Source organism: Sorex fumeus, unplaced genomic scaffold (assembly GCF_029834395.1).
Source record: "Sorex fumeus unplaced genomic scaffold, SorFum_2.1 ptg000033l, whole genome shotgun sequence".
NCBI classification, from domain to species: domain Eukaryota; kingdom Metazoa; phylum Chordata; class Mammalia; order Eulipotyphla; family Soricidae; genus Sorex; species Sorex fumeus.
In genome coordinates, this window is record NW_026606090.1 from 585,914 (window position 1) to 606,602 (window position 20,689).

Here is a 20,689-nt window from a genome sequence, read left to right on the forward strand (position 1 = left end):
CCAGGGCTAAGGGAACTCTGGGAGTTGTCAGGGATTGAATCCTGGTCGGCTGTATGCAAGGCAAGCTCCCCCCACCTGCTGTCCTGTCAATTCCAGCCGTAGATCATAGATTTTTAAAAGTTTATGGCTTCAACTCGGTGTTTAAAAGTTTTCTTTAAGAACTGGTTAATACTGTTGCTTCATTAAAGAACCCCTTCCCATTCAACGTGTTGAGCTTGGGTTTCATGAGTTAAGAGTTTCAGGGCCGCACATGTGGCCAGAGCACTAGAGCACAGGCCTGGCGTGTGTGAGGCCCTGGGTCCGTCCCTAGCTCCACAGTTTTTTTTTTTTCCCTTATAATTTTATTTATTGAATCACTGTGAGAGCAGTTACAAAGTTTTCGGGTTTAAGTCTCGGTCATACAATGAAACACCTGTCCCTTCACCCGTGCCCATTTTTCACCACCAAAAACCCCAGTATACCACCCCATCCTACACTCTCCCCCTACCTGTGGGGCAGATGATTTCCACATTACTTTCTCTCTACTTTTGATTACATTCAATATTTCAACACCAGACCCACCATTATTATTTGGGATTTTACCCCAACACTCAGATCTGCTGAAAAGGCAACAGCTCCACAGTTTTGAAGTGTGTGAGAAGTTAATGAAACTTTGGGTCAACAATTTCGAGTCTAAATTAGTCTTATTAATAGATATTATGAAAGATTGTTCAGAGAGAACCAAATAAATATGAATAAATATGAATGTGTCGCATTGAAAAAGATGTCTGACAAGACCAACCTGTAACCTGTTGTTATGCAAGGGCCCAATGGCTCCATGGTGAGATACAACAGTCTTCACACTCTTTCTTCTAAGGAAACATTTTTTGATCATTTTTAGCAAATCGACGATCAACGGGAGGGCCTTTACCTTTACCTTTACCTTTTTTAGCAAATTATTTATAGCAAGCTTTATAGCACTGTAGCACTGGCCTCCTGTTTGTTCATTGATTTGCTTAAGCGGACACCAGTAACGTCTCCATTGTGAGACCTGTTGTTACTGTTTTTGGCATATCGAATATGCCACGGGGAGCTTGCCAGGCTCTGCCGTGCGGGCAGGATACTCTGTGTAGCTTGCCGGGCTCTCTGAGAGAGACGGAGGAATTGAACCTGGGTCAGCCCTACCTTCAAGGCAAACGCCCTACCCGCTGTGCTATTGCTCCAGCCATGTAACATAACTTATTCAGGGCCTGCTTTAGGGGCAGGATTGAGGGGTGGTTGGGAAAATTGGAAATAATGGTAGTGGGAAGGTGCAATGGTGGTGGAATTGGTGTTGGAATATTAATTATAGCAAATCATCATAAATAACTTCTTAAAAAATAAAATTAAAAAAAGATGTATTTCTTTCAGCTATCAGGTGTTAATAAAGTGGAATTCTGGAAACCTGTTCCTCATCCTCTAGGAGCTGCTCCTTATCCTATGGCATTACTTGTAGAATGCCATTTGCATTTTGACACTTTGACACGCTGAAGAATTAAAATCTTGCCCATTAGTTTTAGATCTACGCATTGTCACAAGGACTTTATATAGTAGAAATTATTTTTAAAAAAGTTTTTTAAGTGTTCAAGCTCTCAGATCAATAGTTATTGCTGAAACATCTAATTTGTTGGATTCAGGACACCTTTTCAATGTTTTTAACACACTACTTTAAAAGAAGCCTTTCAAAGAAAAAAAATCTGCATTAGGTATTGAATGTACCTGTGATGATAGTTTACCGAATAAATGAAAAGGTGGGAATTAAATCCGAATAAACCTAAGTCAGGTCAGTGTCTCACCATTCATGAGTGAAAGCAAATGCATTTGGAAGCTCCATCATTCATAAGTTCTGGCCTTTCTCAATGACATCCCTCTTTTGGGAACTGTATGAATCATTAAGAAGTGCCTCAGGTGGTGGAGAATGGGCGCTGGTGGAGGATGGGGATCACCGTATGACTGAAATGTAATCACGAATGTTTGTAGGTCTGTAACTGTATGTAATGGTGATTCATTAACAACAACAACAAAAAGTGCTTCAGGGCTGGAGTGATAGCGTTGTGGGGTAGGGCTTTTGCCTTGTACAAGGCCGACTTGGGTTCAATCCCAGGCATCCCCTGTGGTCCCTTGAGCACCGCCAGTAATAATTCCTGATTGCAGAGTCAGAAGTAACCCCTGAGCATTGCTGTATGTGGCCCAAAAACCCAAAAAAGAAAAAAAAAGAAGCACTATCTCGTTCAGATGGTCTAAGGCCTGTCTCACTTGGTAAAACACACTTTAGTCTGACAGGAATAAATTTTCTCCCTCTTCTCACCAAATTTAAGGCAATAGTATCTATATATGTGGTGGATCATTTGAATCCTCAAACTAGAAGAGCAGTACTGATAGAATTTTTCATGTGGTTCGATGTCTTCTTATGCTTTGAGTCATGTAAAAGGCTTTAGTGATTTTCTTTTAAATTTTTAACTTTTGAGGGGTATGAGGTCAAATCCACTGGTGTCCTGGGCTCGGGGTGAGGCAACTCCTGGTTCTGTGCTCTGGAGTAACCTCCAGTAGTGCTTCTGTGGTGGATGCCAAGACCAGCCAGAGGTGTGGCTGGCACCTATGACTCCCCATGGAGTCATAAAGCAAATGTCTGTGTTTGGGGAACCTTCCTGGTGGTGGACTCCCATTGGCTGTCGTGCCAGCTCCGTGGACCTATAGTCACACTTTGATCTTTCTTTCTTCCTTAGATCTTAATGTGCCCTGAGCACGAGACGGAGAGAATTAACATGTACTGTGAGTTGTGCAGGAGGCCCGTGTGTCACCTCTGCAAGCTAGGTGGTAACCACTCCAACCACCGCGTCACCAGCATGAGCAGTGCCTACAAAACCCTCAAGGTAGGGCTTCGAGGTGGTCGGCGCCTTCCTGCCCTATAGCTTCTTAATACACCCTCATTTGCTGAGTGGCCAGAAGGTTGGAACCAAGTTACAATGTCGCTCGCCCCTGAGGGCTTCCCTGCAGGGCATTCTTGTACTGATGAGGAAGGAGGGGTGGAAGGGGTCATGACATACCCCCATGTGGATCCAGGGCCTGCTAACATTAAGGACAGGTTTTTGACAGTTGCTATTTTTAAAATATTCCTGTTGCCTTTGGGTGTCCATCTCATTTTATATTCCACAATGAGAGCAGTCCTTCTATGGACACCCAAGGACAGTAGACACAAGGGCCAGGAAGATTGCTCCATAGTTGGGAGACTGCCTTGTGAGCTGGGGGAGAAGGCAGCTAGAATAGAGACGGGATCACTAAATCAACGACGGTTGGAAGGGATCATTCAGGATGGGAGATGTGTGCCGAAAGTAGATAAAGGACCAAACGTGATAGCCACTCAGTATCTATATTGTAAACGATAATGCCCCAAAGTTGAGAGAGAGTATGGGTGAAATTGTCTGCCATGGAGGCAGGGGGAGGGTTGGAAACTGGCAGTTTCCAACTGGGGACGTTGGTGGTAGAGAATGTGCATGGTGGAGGGATGGGGGTTTGATCATTGCATGATTGAAACTCAAACATGAAAGCTTTGTAACTGTACCTCGCAGTGATTCAAAAATAAATATATAAATAAATAAAAACTTTGAAGCTTAAAAAAATAAAATATGTATCATGTAAACAAAAAAACAAAAAGATATTTGCTGTTGCTTGCCTATGGAATTTGTGTGAGCTTTTTGTTCTAGTGGGACCTTTATCAGCTTAAATGACTTCTGTGCATCAGCCTTACACACTGCCCCTTTATTCATCTGCAAGGTGATTCATGCACCTCTGGGGCCCATGACATCCAGAGCATCGACTTGTCTCTGTCACCCAGTAAAACGGTTTTCCTGCAGTTCACACGCAAGGTGGAAAGAAGACCACGTCAGACATAGAACACAAAGTACAATCCCCAAACACACACACCAAAAGAGCAAAGTACAAAAGCTATGCACATTTGTGCATAGATGCAGAGGAGATGCAGAGCCAGAATTGCAGATATATATCATTACACTTAAGACAAAAATTGACTTGCACTTTTAGTCATCTGCAAGAAAACCAGCTAGTAACATAATGTTTATTTTTTGAATTTTGAACACATCCAGTGGTGCCCCCCCGCCCCCCCCCCCCCCGGCTCAGTGGCACAGGCTTGGGGACCATATATGGTGCTGGATCTAACCAGGCCTTTACCCTTACACTATCTCTTCAGCCCAACAAAATGCTTTTTTTTTCTTTTGGGTTTTGTTTCCTATAATTTTTTCCTATAATTTTTCTATAATATTTTCCTATAAATTTTCCTATAATATTCTGAGGATGAGTTCATTCATAAATTGGCCACTCATTTTAATTTTTGTTTCTGTTTTAAGTTTTTTTGGTGTGTGTGTGGGGAGTGTACTTTGCGTTTTATGTCTACGTGGTCTTCTTTCCACATGGAGCGTGTGGATTGCAGGAAAGCCATTTTACTGGGTCATAGTGGTAAGCACTATGGTTGATGTTCTGCGATGTCATGGGCCCCAGAGGAGCATGAATGTTGTGGTGTCAGAGCACCAATTCAGGGGCTGGAGCGATAGTACGGTGGGTAAGGCATTTGCCTTGCACCTGGATGCAGGTTTGATCCCAATCTCCCTGATGGTCTCCCAAGTCCTGCCAGGAGTGATTCCTGAGCACAGAGCCAGGAATAAGTCCTGAGCACTGCTGGGTGTGTCCCCAAAGCCAAAACAAAACATAAAACCAAACAATACCAATTCAGCCAGGCCTGTGCTAACTTCTCTTTCTGCACGTTTGTGCTTTACTGTGTTCCCAACAGGAGAAACTGTCGAAGGATATTAACTACCTTCTTGGAAAGGAGAGCCAGGTGAAGAGTCAGATTTCTGAGCTGAACTTGTTGATGAAAGAAACAGAGGTGAGTGAGACAGGAGGTTGTGTTTTTTTTTCCCCCACTTACCTGTCTTGATTGTCATTTATTCATCTTTCAAACCCAAAAAGCATGAGATGAGCTAATGAGGTTTATGTTAGAGCTACTTTCCTGGGAAATGAAGGAGCCGCCAGCCCTGCACCTCTGAGACTGACCATCTGGCCTCTGGGTGGCTTGAGGTGATGATTAGTACACAGTGCAGGGAAATCTTGCAACAATGTTGAAAGAACTGGATGCAGAGCATCAATACAGATGCAGTTTCACACACAGACGCCACCAGGAAGTAGGGAAACTAGGACTAGGGAGGTTCAGGGCAGTTGTTGAAACAAGAAGGGGTGAAGTCGCTTTCTGTGATGTGGCTGATGCTTTGATACATGTGTTGGACAAGATTCCTCCGTCTCTACTTTTATGTACCTGTGCTACAGACATCCCGTTAGAGGGTGGGACAAGGTCCTTTCAGAGTTCCAAGTATGAGTGTGCGCGCAGGCACTGCAAGATTGAATCAGGGCTCCTAGACACAGCAATTCACCTGCTGTGCCCCCAACCTTGAGTTCTTGGTTTTTATTTGGGAGCCAAACCCGGTGGTGCTCAGGGCTCACTCCTAGTGGGAGCCATATGTGATGCCGGGGATTGAACCTGGGTCAGCCACGTGCAAGACAAGTGATCTGCCCACTGTGTTATCATTCTAGCCCCAATTTTCAGAGTTTTTGAATGGACTTTGTTATTTATTTATTATTAAATCACCATGAGATAGAGCATTACAAAGCTGTTCAAGATTGGGTTCCAGTCAATGTTCCAACACCCATCCCTTCACTAGTATAATTTCCCAGAACCAGTGTTCCCAGTTTCCCTCCCACCCCTTCAAGTCACCCTCAACCTGCCTCTATGGCAGGCACCTCTCTTCTCACTCTCTCTCTTTCTTGCAATTTTTATACATTTTATTTTCATAAAGTAGTTCACAGTAGTTCATGACAGATAATATTCAAACACTCACCGCACCAGTGAGCATCTTCTCACCACCATAAGAGGGGAGTGTGTGAAGGTTGTTGTATTTAATTCTGGACCCTGTATATAAGAGAATACAAGCAAGTATGTTAAAACCAAACAAATGTGTGCTACTTTAGGTACATCAGTGAGCTAAGAGGTCATGCGGCTGCAAATGCGGCCATGTGTTCCAGGAAATGCTGCATCGCTCTCTTCTGGGAGCTTTATTTTATAGTCTCTGGATCTTGGCCATTGATGAGATTACATGGCACCTGGGGCAGTTTTTGAGTGTGACTGCCAAGCTACTGGAAAAGTGGGGAGCTGGGTGGAGGAGGTCCAGTCTTGATCTGAGCAGGCTTGGAGATCTCAGCCACGGGGCCCTCATACCTGGGTTCCTCTCCCGGTTCCTTCAGGGATGAAGCTTGTCTGAGCATGCGGAGAGTGGCCTTCTTCTCTCTCTCTCTCTCTCTCTCTCTCTCTCTCTCTCTCTCTCTCTCTCTCTCTTATACCTTTGGGCATTATGGTTTGCAATACAGATGCTGAGAAGTTATCATGAATATCCTTTTACCTGCTCTCAATACTCAGTTCTTGTCCAGAGTGACCATTTCCAGCTAGTATTATCATAATGGATCCTCCTCTGTCTTAACTCCCTCCACCCCTCACCCCTCCTTGTTTTTATTCCCAATCATTGATCAGTCCTCCTGGCCCGTTTTCCCTGGCCTTCGTTGTTAGCTAAATGGACTCTGGTACCTTTGACTGTTGAGGTTCGGAGGCAGAGAGGAGGCCATGTGGAGATTTCCTCTTACTCTGTGTTGGTCCTGTGGTCCCCGTCGCCTGTGCGGGTTTGGGGTCTCTTGAAGTACTCTGTTCTTTCAAATTCCAGCTGATATCTGATTTGTTGAACAAGCACTACAGACAGGACCAGTCTCTGAAAAAGTACAGGCAGATCTGTATGTTTGGTGACAATATTCATAGCCTGGAATGACAGTATGGTGGGCATTTTATGTATTTTTTTACTTTTTGGGTCACACCTGGTATTGTACAGGGGTTACTCCTGGCTCTGTACTCAGGAATTACTCCTGGCGGTGCTCAGGGGACCATATGGGATGCTGGGAATTGAACCCGGGTTGACCGCGTACAAGGCAAACGCCCTACCTACTGTGCTATCGCTCCAGCCCCTTTATGTATCTTTTTAAATTATCAAACCTCTGCGGTTTCTCTGGATCCTGGGTTTTAGAAGTAGAACCTGAAGCTAAGTAATTTATATAAGGTTACACAGGAATCCATTACGGTTTACTTAGGTTAATTTGAAGAGAAGACATTTAAATCTCTGTGACTAACTTAAAGGCTAGAATTGTTCAGATTTTGTTTTTACTAGCTTAACTTTTTAAAAGAAATTAGTATAAGGGTGGGAAGTATCAAAATGTCCAGGATAAGAAATAAATTAAGAAATTTATAACCATTTACCTATGTCTCTAATTCAGTCAGTTCATTTTTGCTATTCTTGGTGTACACATGAAGTTTGTTTTCCTTTTTTTTTGGCATGTGTGTTTTTTGGGGGGAGTGCCACACCTGGTAGTGCTCAGGGCTTCCTCCTGGCTCTGCACTCAGGGATCACTCCTGGTGGGGTCCAAGGGACCCCGAGGGGTGCCTGGAATAGAACCTGGGCTGGATCCGTGCAAGGCGAGCGCCCTGTCTGCAGTCCATCCCTTCAGCCTGAAGTTTTTTGGTTCCGTTTTTAGATTGGATAAATTATTTATTGCTGGACTTTAGTGCGAATAAGCTCACAGAAATTAAAGTATTAGAAAATTACCAAGAATGCCTTGATAAAAATTGTTCACTATTCTTTGTGATGTGAGGCCAAGTCATAACTCTGCAAGCTTTTTAACGTCAAAGGTGTTTCTCTTTACAGTATCTGAGCTGGTTCTATCGAATTGCGGTTTTGTGGCTATCTGTACGTGAAAGATAATGTAGAAGTTCAGGGTATCGCTGATGAGGCCATGCTTTGTTTCGTAACAGTGTAATGGAGAGAGAGCTAAAGAAGAAGCCGTTGCACAGTTTGCAAAGCTCCATGGGCTTCTGGAAGAGAGGAAATCATCTGTCTTGAAAGCAATTGATGCGTCTAAGAAACTGAGATTAGACAAATTCCAAACTCAAGTGGAAGAATATCAGGGGCTTCTTGAGAACAGCGGACTGGTGGGCTACGCTCAAGAAGTGCTGGAAGAGACGGATCACTCTTGTTTTGTTCAGACAGCGAAACAACTCCACCACAGGTATTGCGAGCAGGTCCACTTAACACCCTCTGGCCTGGCACCAGACACTGCGCGCGTGTGGTTCATACTGGGGTGTGTGGTCCCATTACTTTCTCACCTTCGTCCCTCCAGCTTCTGTGGGAGTAGCATTTTCTTATATTCCTCAGGGGTTACTCCTGGCGGTGCTCGGGGGACCATATGGGATGCTGGGGATCGAACCCAGATTGGGCGCATGCAAGGCAAATGCCCTGCCCACTGTACTATCACTCCAGCCCCTCATTTGGCTTTTTAGAATCCTTTTGTTGTTGTTGTTATTGTTTTGGGGGGCACACCTGGTAACACTCAGGGCTTACCCCTGACTCTGTGCTCAGAGATCACTCCTGGTAGTACTTGGGGGACCATAGTGGGTGCCGGGGATCGAACCTGGGTTGACTGCCTGCAAGGCAGCCTCCCTCCCCACTGTACTACTGCTCTGGTTCCTAGAATCTCCTTCCTTAAACTGTATTTGTCTGCAGGATACAGAAAGCCACTGAGTCTTTGAAGAGCTTCCGGCCAGCGGCTCAGACTTCATTTGAAGACTATGTTGTTAACATATCCAAGCAAACTGAGCTGCTTGGAGAACTGTCCTTCTTCTCCAGTGGTAAGTCGTCCTTGGGATGTGACCCAGCGCTGTAGGGGGCATTCCCTTCAGGAGAATCTTCCAAAGCATCCTCCTCGGGCGCCCAGAGCTGTGCAGCTGGACCCATCCTCTGTCTCTGCATCACTGGGTGTTTCTCCCTTCCCTCCCTTGGTCAGGGTGCAGGCAGGTCTGGGAGCATCCCCTGGGGTGAGTTTGAGCTTGTGCCCCTCACCAGTGGGGTGTGCAAGACAGTACAACCCCTGGCCGGGGCTTTGGCTCACACTTTGCTGCTCCTGGCTCTGAGCCCCCTCTGGCGAAGGTCAGCGGTGACTCCGGAAACTGCCCTCAGTCTCCGGCTGGACTCTGAGTCAAGGACATTCGACCAACCAAAGCTAAAGCCTGGTGGGGATTACCATCACCTCTTTTCTTTTTGAATCGGCACACACAGCCCCTTAAGGTACAACTGGGGCCAGCCTCTTGTTGGCACGTGCAGGGTCACCCTTGCGAGGAAGTGGTCCTCCTCCTGTTGTTCTAGAAGGCACGCTGAGACTGTTTTTTTTAAAAAAAAATACCCAGGCCAGTTTCCTTATGAGTCAAGTTCCTCCTTCCTCCTAAATGGTCTGTGGGAAGGAGAGGCTAGAGGTGGCTCATTCCAGACCAGCCTGGACAGCGTCAGAGGAGAGGAAGGCAGGGGCGAGGGCTTCTCCCAGCCTTCCACTGATGCTGCTCTCATTTTTCCCCCCCTAAGTTCACATTAAAAATATATGTAGCGGATAGGGCGTTTGCCTTGCACGCAGCCAACATGGTCGACCCGAGTTCGATTCCTCCGCCCCTCTCGGAGAGCCCGGCAAGCTACCGAGAGTATTTGATATGCCAGACACAGTAACAACAAAGTCTCCAATGGAGATGTTACTGGGCCCGCTCGAGCAAATCGATGATCAACGGGAGGGCCTTTACTTACTTACTTACTTACTTACATATCTGTATCTATATAGTTCATCTGTTTGCTCAAGCGGGCACCGGTAACATTTCCATTATGAGACTTGTTGTTACTTTGGCATATCGAATACGCCATGGGGAGCTTGCGAGGCTCTGCCATGTGGACGGGATACTCTTGGTAACTTGCCAGGCTCTCCAAGAGGGGTGGAGGAATTGAACCCGGGTTGGCCACATACAAGGCAAATTCCCTACCCACTGTGCTATGATCTCCTTTTCTCTGTTACTCTGTCACTGCTTGGTTAGGGACTTGCACCCAATAGTACTGGGGATCGAACTGGCATCAGCCATGGGCAAGGTAGCGCCTTGAGCCCTGTACTCTCTCTCCAGCCCTAGTGTGTATTTGGTGTGACTGTCAGGTTTCCTGGTGGCACTGGGCCAGTCAGTGCTTGAATGCACTGTTATAGACTCATACAGGCCTTGCTTACTGTATTAGGAGCAGGGCATAAGGAGGGAGATACTTAGCTGCCATTTTCTGTTCTTCCTGATCTGAAGCAAGTGTGTGTGTGTGTGTGTGTGTGTGTGTGTGTGTGTGCGCGCGTGCATGCATACTCTTCTGTAATCTGTGGAACTTTTTATTTGCACCACACGGCAGTGCATCCCTGTGGAACTCATTCTGTGCAAAGGATTATGATACGCACTAAGGCTTACTTGATATTATAACAGTATCTCCAATAGAAAAAAAAAACGGGTTTCTGGAAATAGAGTTAAATGGTGATGCAGCCACGTAGCGAAATATGCTACCAGGGGAGAAATAATGGCAGGGTCTCAGCAGAATTCTTGCAATAATTATCTTTTGAGTTCCTTAACTTGGAGTTTTTCTGTTTTCTTTCTTAAAAAGGTTAAGTATCTTATTTATAATAAGAAAAACTCATTTACATTGCCTAGCAACTCTGGAAGACAAATGGAAATTAATAGCTTTAATGCTTCATTGGAGCTTGTTTTACTTAGCAAACTTAGAATTAAAAATACTAGGAGCAAGAGAGGGAGAGAGGGCTGGAGTGATAGTATAGCAGGTAGGGCATTTGCCTTGCATACTGCCGACCCGAGTTCAATCCCTGTCATCCCATATGGTCTCCCAGCCACCACCAGGAGTAATTCCTGAATGCAGAGCCAGGAGTAACCCCTGAGCATTGCTGGGTGTGACCCCAAAAGCAAAAAAAAGGGGGAGAGAAGGAAGGAAGGGAGGACAGAGAGAGGGAGGGAGGGAGGGAGCAGAAGGGTGGGAGAGAGAGGGGACAGAGAAGAGAGTACAGGAGACACTTGCCTGGCATGTGACCAACCCAGTTCAGTCCCTGTCACCACACAGGAAGCACCTCTAGGTGTCACTCCTGAGCAGAGCCAGGAACAGCCCTTGAGAACTGTTAGGTTTCACCCCAACCTCCCTACCCCCACCCCGCTTGCCCAAATACTTACTAAAATAAGTTTGTTCATGGCATAAATGATTTCCGAATCCAGAATTTGTTATTCCGTAGATAGATATTGAAAGCATAGGGGCTGGTGAGATAGTGTGGCGAACGGGGCACTTGCCTTTCACACAGCTGACCCGGGTTCAATACCCATTACCTTATATGGCCCCCTGAGCCCTGCCATCAGTGAGCCCTGAGCATAAGCAGGTGTGGCTCAGAACCAAAACCAAAACCAAAACCAAACAAAAAGAAAGGAACTGACATCATATGGCTAACAATTAACCTTGTTTTTAATAATCAGTGATGAGAGGGGGCTGGGGAATGATGATAGGACAGCAGGTAGGCAGCTTACTTGCATGAGGCCAATCCAGATTCGATTCCTGGCACCCCATTTGGTCCCCTGAGCACTGCCAGGAGTGATCGCTAAGTGCAGAGCCAGGAGTAAGCCCTGAGCATGGCAGGGTGTAGCCCCCAAACCAAACGAAACACCCAGCATAGTGACTATAGTGCTGAAAGCCCTGTCTTTGTGTGTGTGTGTTTATATTTTATATTATAAATGCATTTATACTAATTAAAGGTTTCTTTTCTTTTTTTTGCTGGGGGGGTGGGTGGGAATGAGGGGTTTGGGTCACACCTGGTAGTACTCAGGGATGTTTCCTGGCTCTGTGTCAAGACTCACTCTTGCTGTGGCTTTTGGGGGATCCTATGTGGTACCAGGAATCAAACCCAGGTCAGCTGTGTGTAGGCAAACGCCTTGCTGGAGCGATAGCACAGCGGGTAGGGCGTTTGCCTTGCACGCAGCCAACATGGCCGACCCGAGTTCGATTCCTCTGCCCCTCTCGGAGAGCCCGGCAAGCTACCGATGTATTCGATATGCCAGACACAGTAACAACAAAGTCTCCAATGGAGACGTTACTGGGCCTGCTCGAGCAAATCGATGATCAACAGGAGGGCCTTTACTTTACTTTTACTTCTTTCCAGCCCCATCCCCCCACCCTTTTTTTTTTAAAAAAAAAAAAAACCCAGTTGTAGTAAGAACACTAAGAGGTTTAACTTCCTTCTTTTTTTCCTCTTCTGTTTTCAGTGCTGGGGATCTAACAGGACCCCCAGTGGGTGTGGCCCGAGCACCCCTCCCCCATACTCCTGCCCCTCCATGTCCCACTCAAGTGCTTTGGGACTGCAGATCTTGAGAGAGCTGCTTCCTGCTCCGCTGACATTCGATTGCAGTTGATTGATAACCCCACTCCGCGACACCGCCTGACCCGGGCACCCCCTGTTTGAGTTACTGCATCTAAGCGGACTCATGCAATGAGCCTGTGTCTGATTCTCACCATGTACCAGCATAGCCTCCGTGTTCATCTGCATTGTGGCAGATAAAAGGATAGCTTTTTTGTTTTCATTCTTAGACAAGGTTATTATAGAAAATTCCTGGGCACGATGGCCGCTGTCAGGTATTATTAGAACATCATTTTTTTTTTATCGTGAACAGATTGAGGCTCTGAAGTAGTAGTATTTTATTTTATTTACTTATTTTGGCTTTTTGGGTCACACTGACAATGCACAGGGGTTACTCCTGGCTCTGCACTCAGGAATCACTCCTGGCGGTGCTCGGGGGACTATATGGGATGCTGGGAATCGAACCTGGTTGGCTGCGTGCAAGGTAAACCCTACCCACTGTGCTATTGCTCCAACTCCAGGTAGTAATATTTTAACATTGTTTCCTGTTTGTGGATTTTTTCCCCCCTAGGCATAGATGTGCCAGAGATCAATGAGGAGCAGAGCAAAGTGTACAACAATGCTCTGATCAGCTGGGACCACCAGGAGAAGGATAAGGCTGATAACTATGTCCTTGAGTACCGGAAGGTCACCAGAGATGATGAAATGCTATCCTGGAATGAGGTCGAGGTGCTCGGCACCAGCAAGGTCATCTCAGACCTGGAGAACAACTGCCTCTACGCCTTCAGGGTCCGCGCCTACAAGGGCTCCATCTGCAGCCCCAACAGCCGGGAGCTGATCCTTCACACACCCCCCGCGCCAGGTACCGTGAGCGTGGGAGTTGTATTTTATGTTTTGATTTTTTAAAACATTTTAAATTAAAAAACAGCGATTGACAAAATTACTGTTAGCGGGGCCTGAGCAGTAGTACTGCAGGGAGGGCGTTTGCCTTGCACACCCTGGGTTCGAGCCCCAGCATCCCATAGGGTCCTCTGAGTACCTCCAGGAGTAATTCCTGAGCATTGCTGGGTGTGACCCAAACAAAAACCAAACAAAACCAAAACCAAGTTACTGATAGTTGAGATTTAGTCCTACAGTGACTCAAAACCACTCCCACCACCAGTGTCAGCTTCCCTTCAACATGGTCCGGAGTCCCTCCCCATCCGAGCCCCCACTCCACCCTGCCTGGCCCCTTGTTCCAAGTTCCAGTGGTTGCCGCTTAGATCTCATACTCTCAGTGTTGCTGAGTCTGTGTTCTGGATCTCTGGCTACCCCCTCGCCCATATCATTGGTATCACTGAAGCCCTGATGCCTATTGGCCCAGTGCTGCTTGTGCTTTTAACTTGGGGAGTTTCACGGATCACAGTCCTCCCATTGTTCATCGATTTGCTCGAGCGGGCCCAGTAACGTCTCTATCATGAGACTTGTTACTGTGTTTGGCATATCGAATACATCAGGGTAGCTTGCCAGGCTCTGCCGTGAGGGGGAGATACTCTTTGTAGCTTGCCGGGCTCTCCGAGAGGGGAGGAGGAATCGAACTTGTGTCGGCCATGTTGGCTGCATGCAAGGCAAATGCCCTACCCGCTGTGCTATCGCTCCAGTCCTGGGGAGTTTTAAAGCCATAAAATCAGTCATGTTGGGGAAAAGAGGAATTCCGTCCCCCTAGTCTTCCCCTCCCCCCCACCACTCTGGGTTCTTAATGGTTAAATAATCAACAGACATAGTAAGGCAGGAACAAACAAAGGATCTGCCTATGGAAACTACACAGTAAAGAGGATTTCTCTCTTCTCGTTTGGCCAGTGAGGCCCAATGAGGGTTCTGTCCCCTGAGCTGAGGAATCGGGAGGTGGGGTTCAAGGAGAGTGAAGGGGACCCACACGAGGAGGGGGCGATTCATACGCCAAGGTCATAGGTCAGATGTTGTTGTAGCTTCCTCTCTCTCTCCCTTCCTTCCCTTCCTTCCCTCCCTCCCTTCTTTCCTTCCTTCCTCCCTCCCTCCCAACATCCCTTGCCTCCCTCCCTCCCTCCCTCCCTCCCTCCCTTCCTTCCTTTCTTCCTTCCTTTCTTCCTTCCTTTTTTCTTTCATTCAGGGCTTTCTCTTGGCTGTGGGCTCAGGGTGGGGACCCTAGGAAGTACAGGGGATAGAATCCGGGTCAGCTGCAAACACATTATCTCTGGAAACCTACTGCCCCAGCTCCTCATTTTTATTTAACCTTGGAGTTAGTTAAGGGAGTAGTGGAAGTTTCCAGTGACTAACCTCGACTCTGAATGATCCACAGGTGACAGGGGAACCTCGGGTAGGGCCTGTCCTAATCCTGGGAGCGCCATCTACAGCAGAGGCCCTGATGTCCGTAACGAATGCAGAGTCTCTGAGAGAGTCCAGCAGTGTTCATGCTGGGCCACAGATCCAAGCAGGCTTTCCTGCCCCTTGGGGGCTGAGAGCAGGATCCCGTTCTTTTCACGGGGGATATTGGAGAATAAAAAGGACAGGAAGACTTCCCAGCACCTTAATATGGGATCAGAACAACATGCCCATTTCTTGGTCCCTTTCCCATAGTGTCACGCTACACGCAGACATCAGACCAGTTCCTAGGAAGTCTCTCCCACAGGTTCTGGGGCAAGATTCCCAGTTCTCATTTGTATGATGACACGGACTCACTGCTGAGCTCATCATAGTGGCTCGGGCACCTTTTCTTTCTTTCTTTTTTTTTTTTTTTTGGGCACACCCAGCGATGCTTAGGGGTTACTCCTGGCGCTGCACTCAGGAATCACTCCTGGCAGTGTTAGGGGGACCATATGGGATGCTGGGAATTAAACCCAGGTCGGCTATGTGCAAGGCAAACGCCCTACCCACTGTGCTCTTGTTCCAGCCCCTCAGGCACTTTTTCTGACTCGGCCAGGGATGTCAGGGTTGCTTCCTGCCTGCCCAGTGCTTCTACTGCCCAAGCCGAGGCTTGGCCAGGGCCCTGGGCGCTGCCCACGCCAGAGTCTTGGGGACAAGAGCACGCGGTCCCTGAATGTGCAGTGAGCTCTGTGAGCTGTGGGGCCCTCCCCGCTCTCAGATCCCTTTCCTCCGTCTGTTTTTAGTGACTTCTGTCCCCGTTTTTTGTACTCTGTCCCTTTCCTTCCCCTTTTGGCCCAAACTGTACTGCCTGCATTTTGTTTCTCCCGCACGCTGTAGCCTGTTGAGCCATGAAAGGAAACACGCCAAGGATTAGCTTCATTATTTTCCTTGACTCTTATTATTAAAATGCAGTGGAGCTCTTCAGGGTGGACGTGTGCATGATGAATATTTGATGATCTTTGCTTCCTCTCCAGTCTCGGGGCTAAAAGTAGAAGAGAAATCTGGAAGTAGCTGCTCTTAGTCCCTGAGAGGAGGAGGAGGGGGGAAGGAATGCGGAGGAGGAGACTTTTGAGATGGCAGGGGGGTTTCAGGACAAAAGGCATGGCCAGGGGCCTGAGACAGCGTGGGGATGCTCACCCCAGCCTTGCATGCAGCCCACCCAGTTCCATCCTAGCACTGCAGGTAATTCCTGCCCCCTGCCAGGAGCCACCCCTGAGCACTGCTGGGTGTACCTGCCCCCCTCCCCCCCGCAAAAAAAGCCAATTTTAAAAAAGGCATTATCAGGAGGAATAAGCAGCCTGTGAGTGGAGTGTGGTCTCACCTGGCTTTTCTGTTGTGCTATGATGTGCTTCGCATGGACTGTGGCATTAGCTTATTCACAGTGTGGTCCAGCTGTGGTCACCAGTGGCCCTCTCAGAACAGCCCCTGGGCCCAGACCATAATTCATGCTCGTTATAGAGTAATAAGAAGAATAATAGTCAGGCCTCTCTTCACCAGAGCCTGTTGGTAGCCCGCTCTGCCTCTCTGACCTTGCCTGAGCTGGCCACCTTGCATCAGTGTCCTTCTATGACTCGGTTTCAAGATTGATCCAGGCGGTAGCATCTAGCAAAGCTTCCTTTGGGCCGACCCCATTTTCTTTATCCATCCCTTGCCCATGAGCTTTTGGGTGTCTCCCTCTGCTTTGGGGGCTGGTAGCCAGTAGAAGTTTCATTCGTGTGTTGTCAGTGTTCCCCCCCAAGCTGGAGTTGAGGAGGTGAAGGTGTAGGTCAGAATCTAGCTGGGTGCTTGGAAAGGATCACAACCAGGTTTTCCTGAACTTAGAACCTTTGAGCCTCTGCTTGTGTATTGATGTGTGTGTGTACATTAATAATATACATATATTATACTACATACTTTTCTTACGTCAGCCATTTTTGGTCAGTCTTTAGAATTACCCTTTCCTGAATTTGGAACACATTTAAGAAACGGTATTTTTTATGAAAGTGTACAAACTCCACTTTTAGAAGAAAAGGGACAGATCCAATTCTGTAAAATATTTAAGATAGATTTTCCAATAGTGGCTTTAAGGAACTACATGAGTAAGTTTTATCTCTTTAGTTATTTTTTTTGGGGGGGGCCATACCCAGTGCTGCTCAGGGCTGACTCCTGGCTCTGTGCGCTCTCGCTCTCTCTCTCTCTCTCTCTCTCTCTGTTTCTCTTAATTTATTGAATCATCATGAGACACCAAGTTACAAACTTGTTCGTTATGGAGTTTCCATGGTACAATATCGGAACATCCATCTCTCCATGAGCATCTACTTTCCTCCACCAATATCAGGGATCACTCTAGGGGGGTTCGAGGGACCATGTGGGATGCTGGGGATCAAACCCAGGTTGGCCATGGACCAGGCAAGCACCCTGACCACTCCGGCCCCTCCGTTTTCTCATTCTCCAAATTCAAACTATAAACTTTCTTCCACTTTGGAGAACTTGGATGGCTTCCGGCAGTTATTTCTTAAGTCGGGGCTTGGGCATCATTTCCGGGCAGCATCATGACCTGACCCTTTGTGTCTCCTTGGTCTTCTTTCTGGGGAGGGCCACACCTGGTGATGCCCAGGAACCCACTCGGGGACCATGTAGGGGGCTGGTAGTGAGGCCTTGGGCGAGGTGAGCACTTGACCTGGACCTGCTGTCCTATGGCGCTGCCCCACCCCGCTTCAGGCCTTTTCATTGGTGAAGCTTGTTCTTGAGTTGTGTTTTCCCCACTAACTCTGAGCTCCGTGTGCAGTGTTCAGCTTCCTGTTGGACGAGAAGTGCGGCTACAGCAGCGAGCACCTGCTCCTGAGCCTGAAGCGGGACCGTGTGGACAGCCGTGCCGGCTTCAACCTGCTGCTGTCGGCTGAGCGCATCCAGGCGGGTGCCTACACCAGCCTGGACTACATCGTGGGCGATGTGGGCATTGCCAAGGGGAAGCACTTCTGGGCCTTCCGCGTGGAGCCCTACTCGTACCTGGTCAAGGCAGGCGTGGCCTCAGCTGAGAAGCTGCAGGAGTGGTTCCGCTCTCCATCTGACTCAGGCAGCCCCAGGTATGGCCCCCGCCACCTTGGACCTGGTCATTTGCATTTGGGGTTTTCTTTTTTTCTTCTTTTTTTTTTTTTTTTTTTTTTTTGCTTTTTGGGTTACGCTCGGCAATGCTCAGGGGTTCCTCCTGGCTCATACACTCAGGAATTACTCCTGGCGGTGCTCGGGGGACCATATGGGATGCTGGGAATCAAACCTGGGTTGGCCACGTGCAAGGCAAATGCCCTACCTGCTGTGCTACCACTCCAGCCCTGGGTTTTTCTTGTATTCAGACGCAATGTCCAGCTCAGGCCTAGAGTAGGGGCCTGGCACGTGCTCAGGCCTGAGCTTGATCCCCAGCATCACCCCATCCCGCTCCACCCTCCCCCAGGGCTGCCTAAGGGCTCCTGAGCCCCAAGCCCCTCAGTGCTGGGCCGAGCAGGGCTGCAGTGGCCTCCAGCCCGCTCCGACAGCAGTGACCCTTCAGTGAGTGGCCTGGTTCAGCCCAGTGGGCCCCACCACTGGCAGGGACACTCAGGCGGAGGGTTTGTGGCTGAGATGGGGAGTCGGGAAGGAGAGAGGGAGCTATCCACTGAGGAAGTGGGGTCTGCCTTAGGGCACCCAATGGTTGGGATGCCGCCTCGCAGTTGCACACAGGGAAAATCTGTCTCATCAGCTTCCTGAGCCATGTGGTCAGGCTAGGGAGAGAGCACAGGGCCTTGCGCTCTGGCCTGGCGCAGAACCAGAAGCAAGACCTACACACACCCACTGGGACCCAGCCATCCCCAACCACCACCCCGAAATTCAGATTTTCAAGTCTGATAGGGAAAATTTTGTGCCTAAAGATGAGAAATCAAAGGAACTTTGCATTAAGACTCTCCGTAAGCTGCTGCTGTTTTAGGATTGAGGGACGGAAACCGTCACCATCTTCCATCACGCAGAAATCTTGGAGAAGGAAGTACTGCTTCTTGTTCCTTATAGGAGGTTGAAATCTGCTTTTCCTCTTGCTGTGTTGTAGTTCCCGTTTATTTTACTTAACCAGTGAAGTGATCCTCAGATTACAGTCCATAGAAGTGAGCCTCAGATTATAGTCCATAGATGTCTTTTTTTAAAAAATATTTTATTTATTTATTTATTTGCTTTTTGGGTCACACTTGGCAATGCTCAGGGGTCAGTCCTGGCTCATGCACTCAGGAATTACTTCTGGCGGTGCTCGGGGAACCATAAGGGGTGCTGGGAATCAAACCCGGGCCAGCTGCATGCAAGGCAAACGCCCTACCCACTGTGCTATTGCTCCAGCCCCTAACGCCATATTTTTTTAATTGCAAGGTGATTTATAATTCTCTCACTTGTTTATATATTGAGGTAAATACCTGGATTACGTTTTATGTCATGATATTTGGGGACGAGTCTGTGCTATCATTCAAACTGGCAACATGCTGCTGTCCTTTTTCTTTCTTTTTTTTTGGCTTTTTGGGTCACACGCGGCAATGCTCAGGGGTAACTCCTGGTTCTGCACTCATGAATCCAGGTCATTCCTGGAAGTGCTCGGGGGACCATACGGGATGCTGGGGATGGAACCCAGGTCAGCCGTGTGCAAGGCAAATGCCCTGCCTGCTGTACTATTGTTCTGGCCCCTGTCCTTAATGGTTTTTGATTGTTTACCTTTTAATCCATTCATTTTTGATTGATTAGGTTTTAAACAAATCACAGGGTTCAAACCAAGGGCTCATAATGAAGGCTGGTGCTCTACTTCTTTTTTTTTTTTTCTTTTTGGATCACACCCAGTGATGGTCAGGGTTTATTCCTGGCTCTGCACTCAGGAATTACTCCTGGAGGTGCTGGGGGACCATATGAGTTGCCAGGGACTGAACCTGGATCGCCCATGTGCAAGGCAAACACCTTACCCACTGTACTATTGCTCCAGCTCTGGTGCTCTACTTCTGAGCCACATCCCCAACCCCTTTTGTAGAATCATTTTTGTTGTTGTTGTTGTTGTTGTTAAATAGTTTTTAATTGAGAGAAATTTACTTAGATATAAGGGGAGAGGATGGGGTTGCATGTCCAAGGGGCTCAGAGGCCTGGGAAAGTGGGCCAGCCTGGTAGGAAGTCTTTTTGGTATAGAAGTCACGGTCACCTTTGGTGCCCGGTGTGGCCACTTGGAAGGCCTGGGTGGAGGGGCTGTGCTGACGGCGGGGTGCGACCCTCCCCGGGTGCCGGGAGTCGGCTCAGAGCCTCCCCTTGTGTTTCAGGTATGAGCAAGACAGCGGCCACGACAGCGGCAGCGAAGAGACCTGCTTTGACTCGGCCCAGCCCTTCACGCTGGTCACTCTGGGCATGAGGAAGTTTTTCGTGCCCAAGTCGTCCCCCTCGGCGAGCGGGTCCGAGGCCCGCGTGCTGCCCATGCCCAGCAGCATCGGGGTGTGCCTGGACTGCGACCAGGGCCAGGTGAGCTTCTACGACATGGAGCACATGCGCTGCCTGTACGAGCGGCCCGTGGACTGCTCCCACACAATGTTCCCCGCCTTCGCGCTCATGGGCAGCGGCGCCGTCCAGCTCGAGGAGCCCATCACGGCCAAGTACCTCGACTACCCAGACGACATGTAGGCTAAGCATCGGATGGGACTTAGGATAAGGAGAGACGGGAAGGAGTGAAGTACGGCCACAGTGTTATCCACCTTTGCATCGGTGATTACATATCGTCTAAGGGGTCTGCCCCCATGCCTGGCTGTCGTGTGTCTTTCTTCTCGAGAGGGCCCCAGTGGGAGCCGCGGCCGGAAGGGTCAGCGCTGATGGTTTAAACGGTGCCACTCCGCCCCTTCTCTGAGCACCAGGAAATCCAGCTTGTTTCTGTCAGTGAGTGACGCTGACTTGATGCCCCCTTTTGGGGTGGGGGGATGGA

The 20,689-nt window shown here is 48.3% G+C and overlaps 1 protein-coding gene across 1 annotated transcript in view; it reads left to right on the forward strand.

The window, feature by feature from the left end:
• Nucleotides 1-20,443, forward strand: part of TRIM36 (tripartite motif containing 36) — a 33,947-nt gene extending 13,504 nt beyond the window's left edge. The window contains exons 4-10 of the mRNA XM_056116863.1: nt 2,745-2,891; nt 4,823-4,918; nt 7,934-8,187; nt 8,682-8,806; nt 12,938-13,228; nt 17,516-17,813; nt 20,040-20,443. Coding sequence (XP_055972838.1) covers nt 2,745-2,891; nt 4,823-4,918; nt 7,934-8,187; nt 8,682-8,806; nt 12,938-13,228; nt 17,516-17,813; nt 20,040-20,394 — 1,566 coding nt within the window. The 3' untranslated portion in view covers nt 20,395-20,443. The remainder of the gene's footprint in view (nt 1-2,744; nt 2,892-4,822; nt 4,919-7,933; nt 8,188-8,681; nt 8,807-12,937; nt 13,229-17,515; nt 17,814-20,039) is intronic.
• Nucleotides 20,444-20,689: the final 246 nt, after the last annotated feature.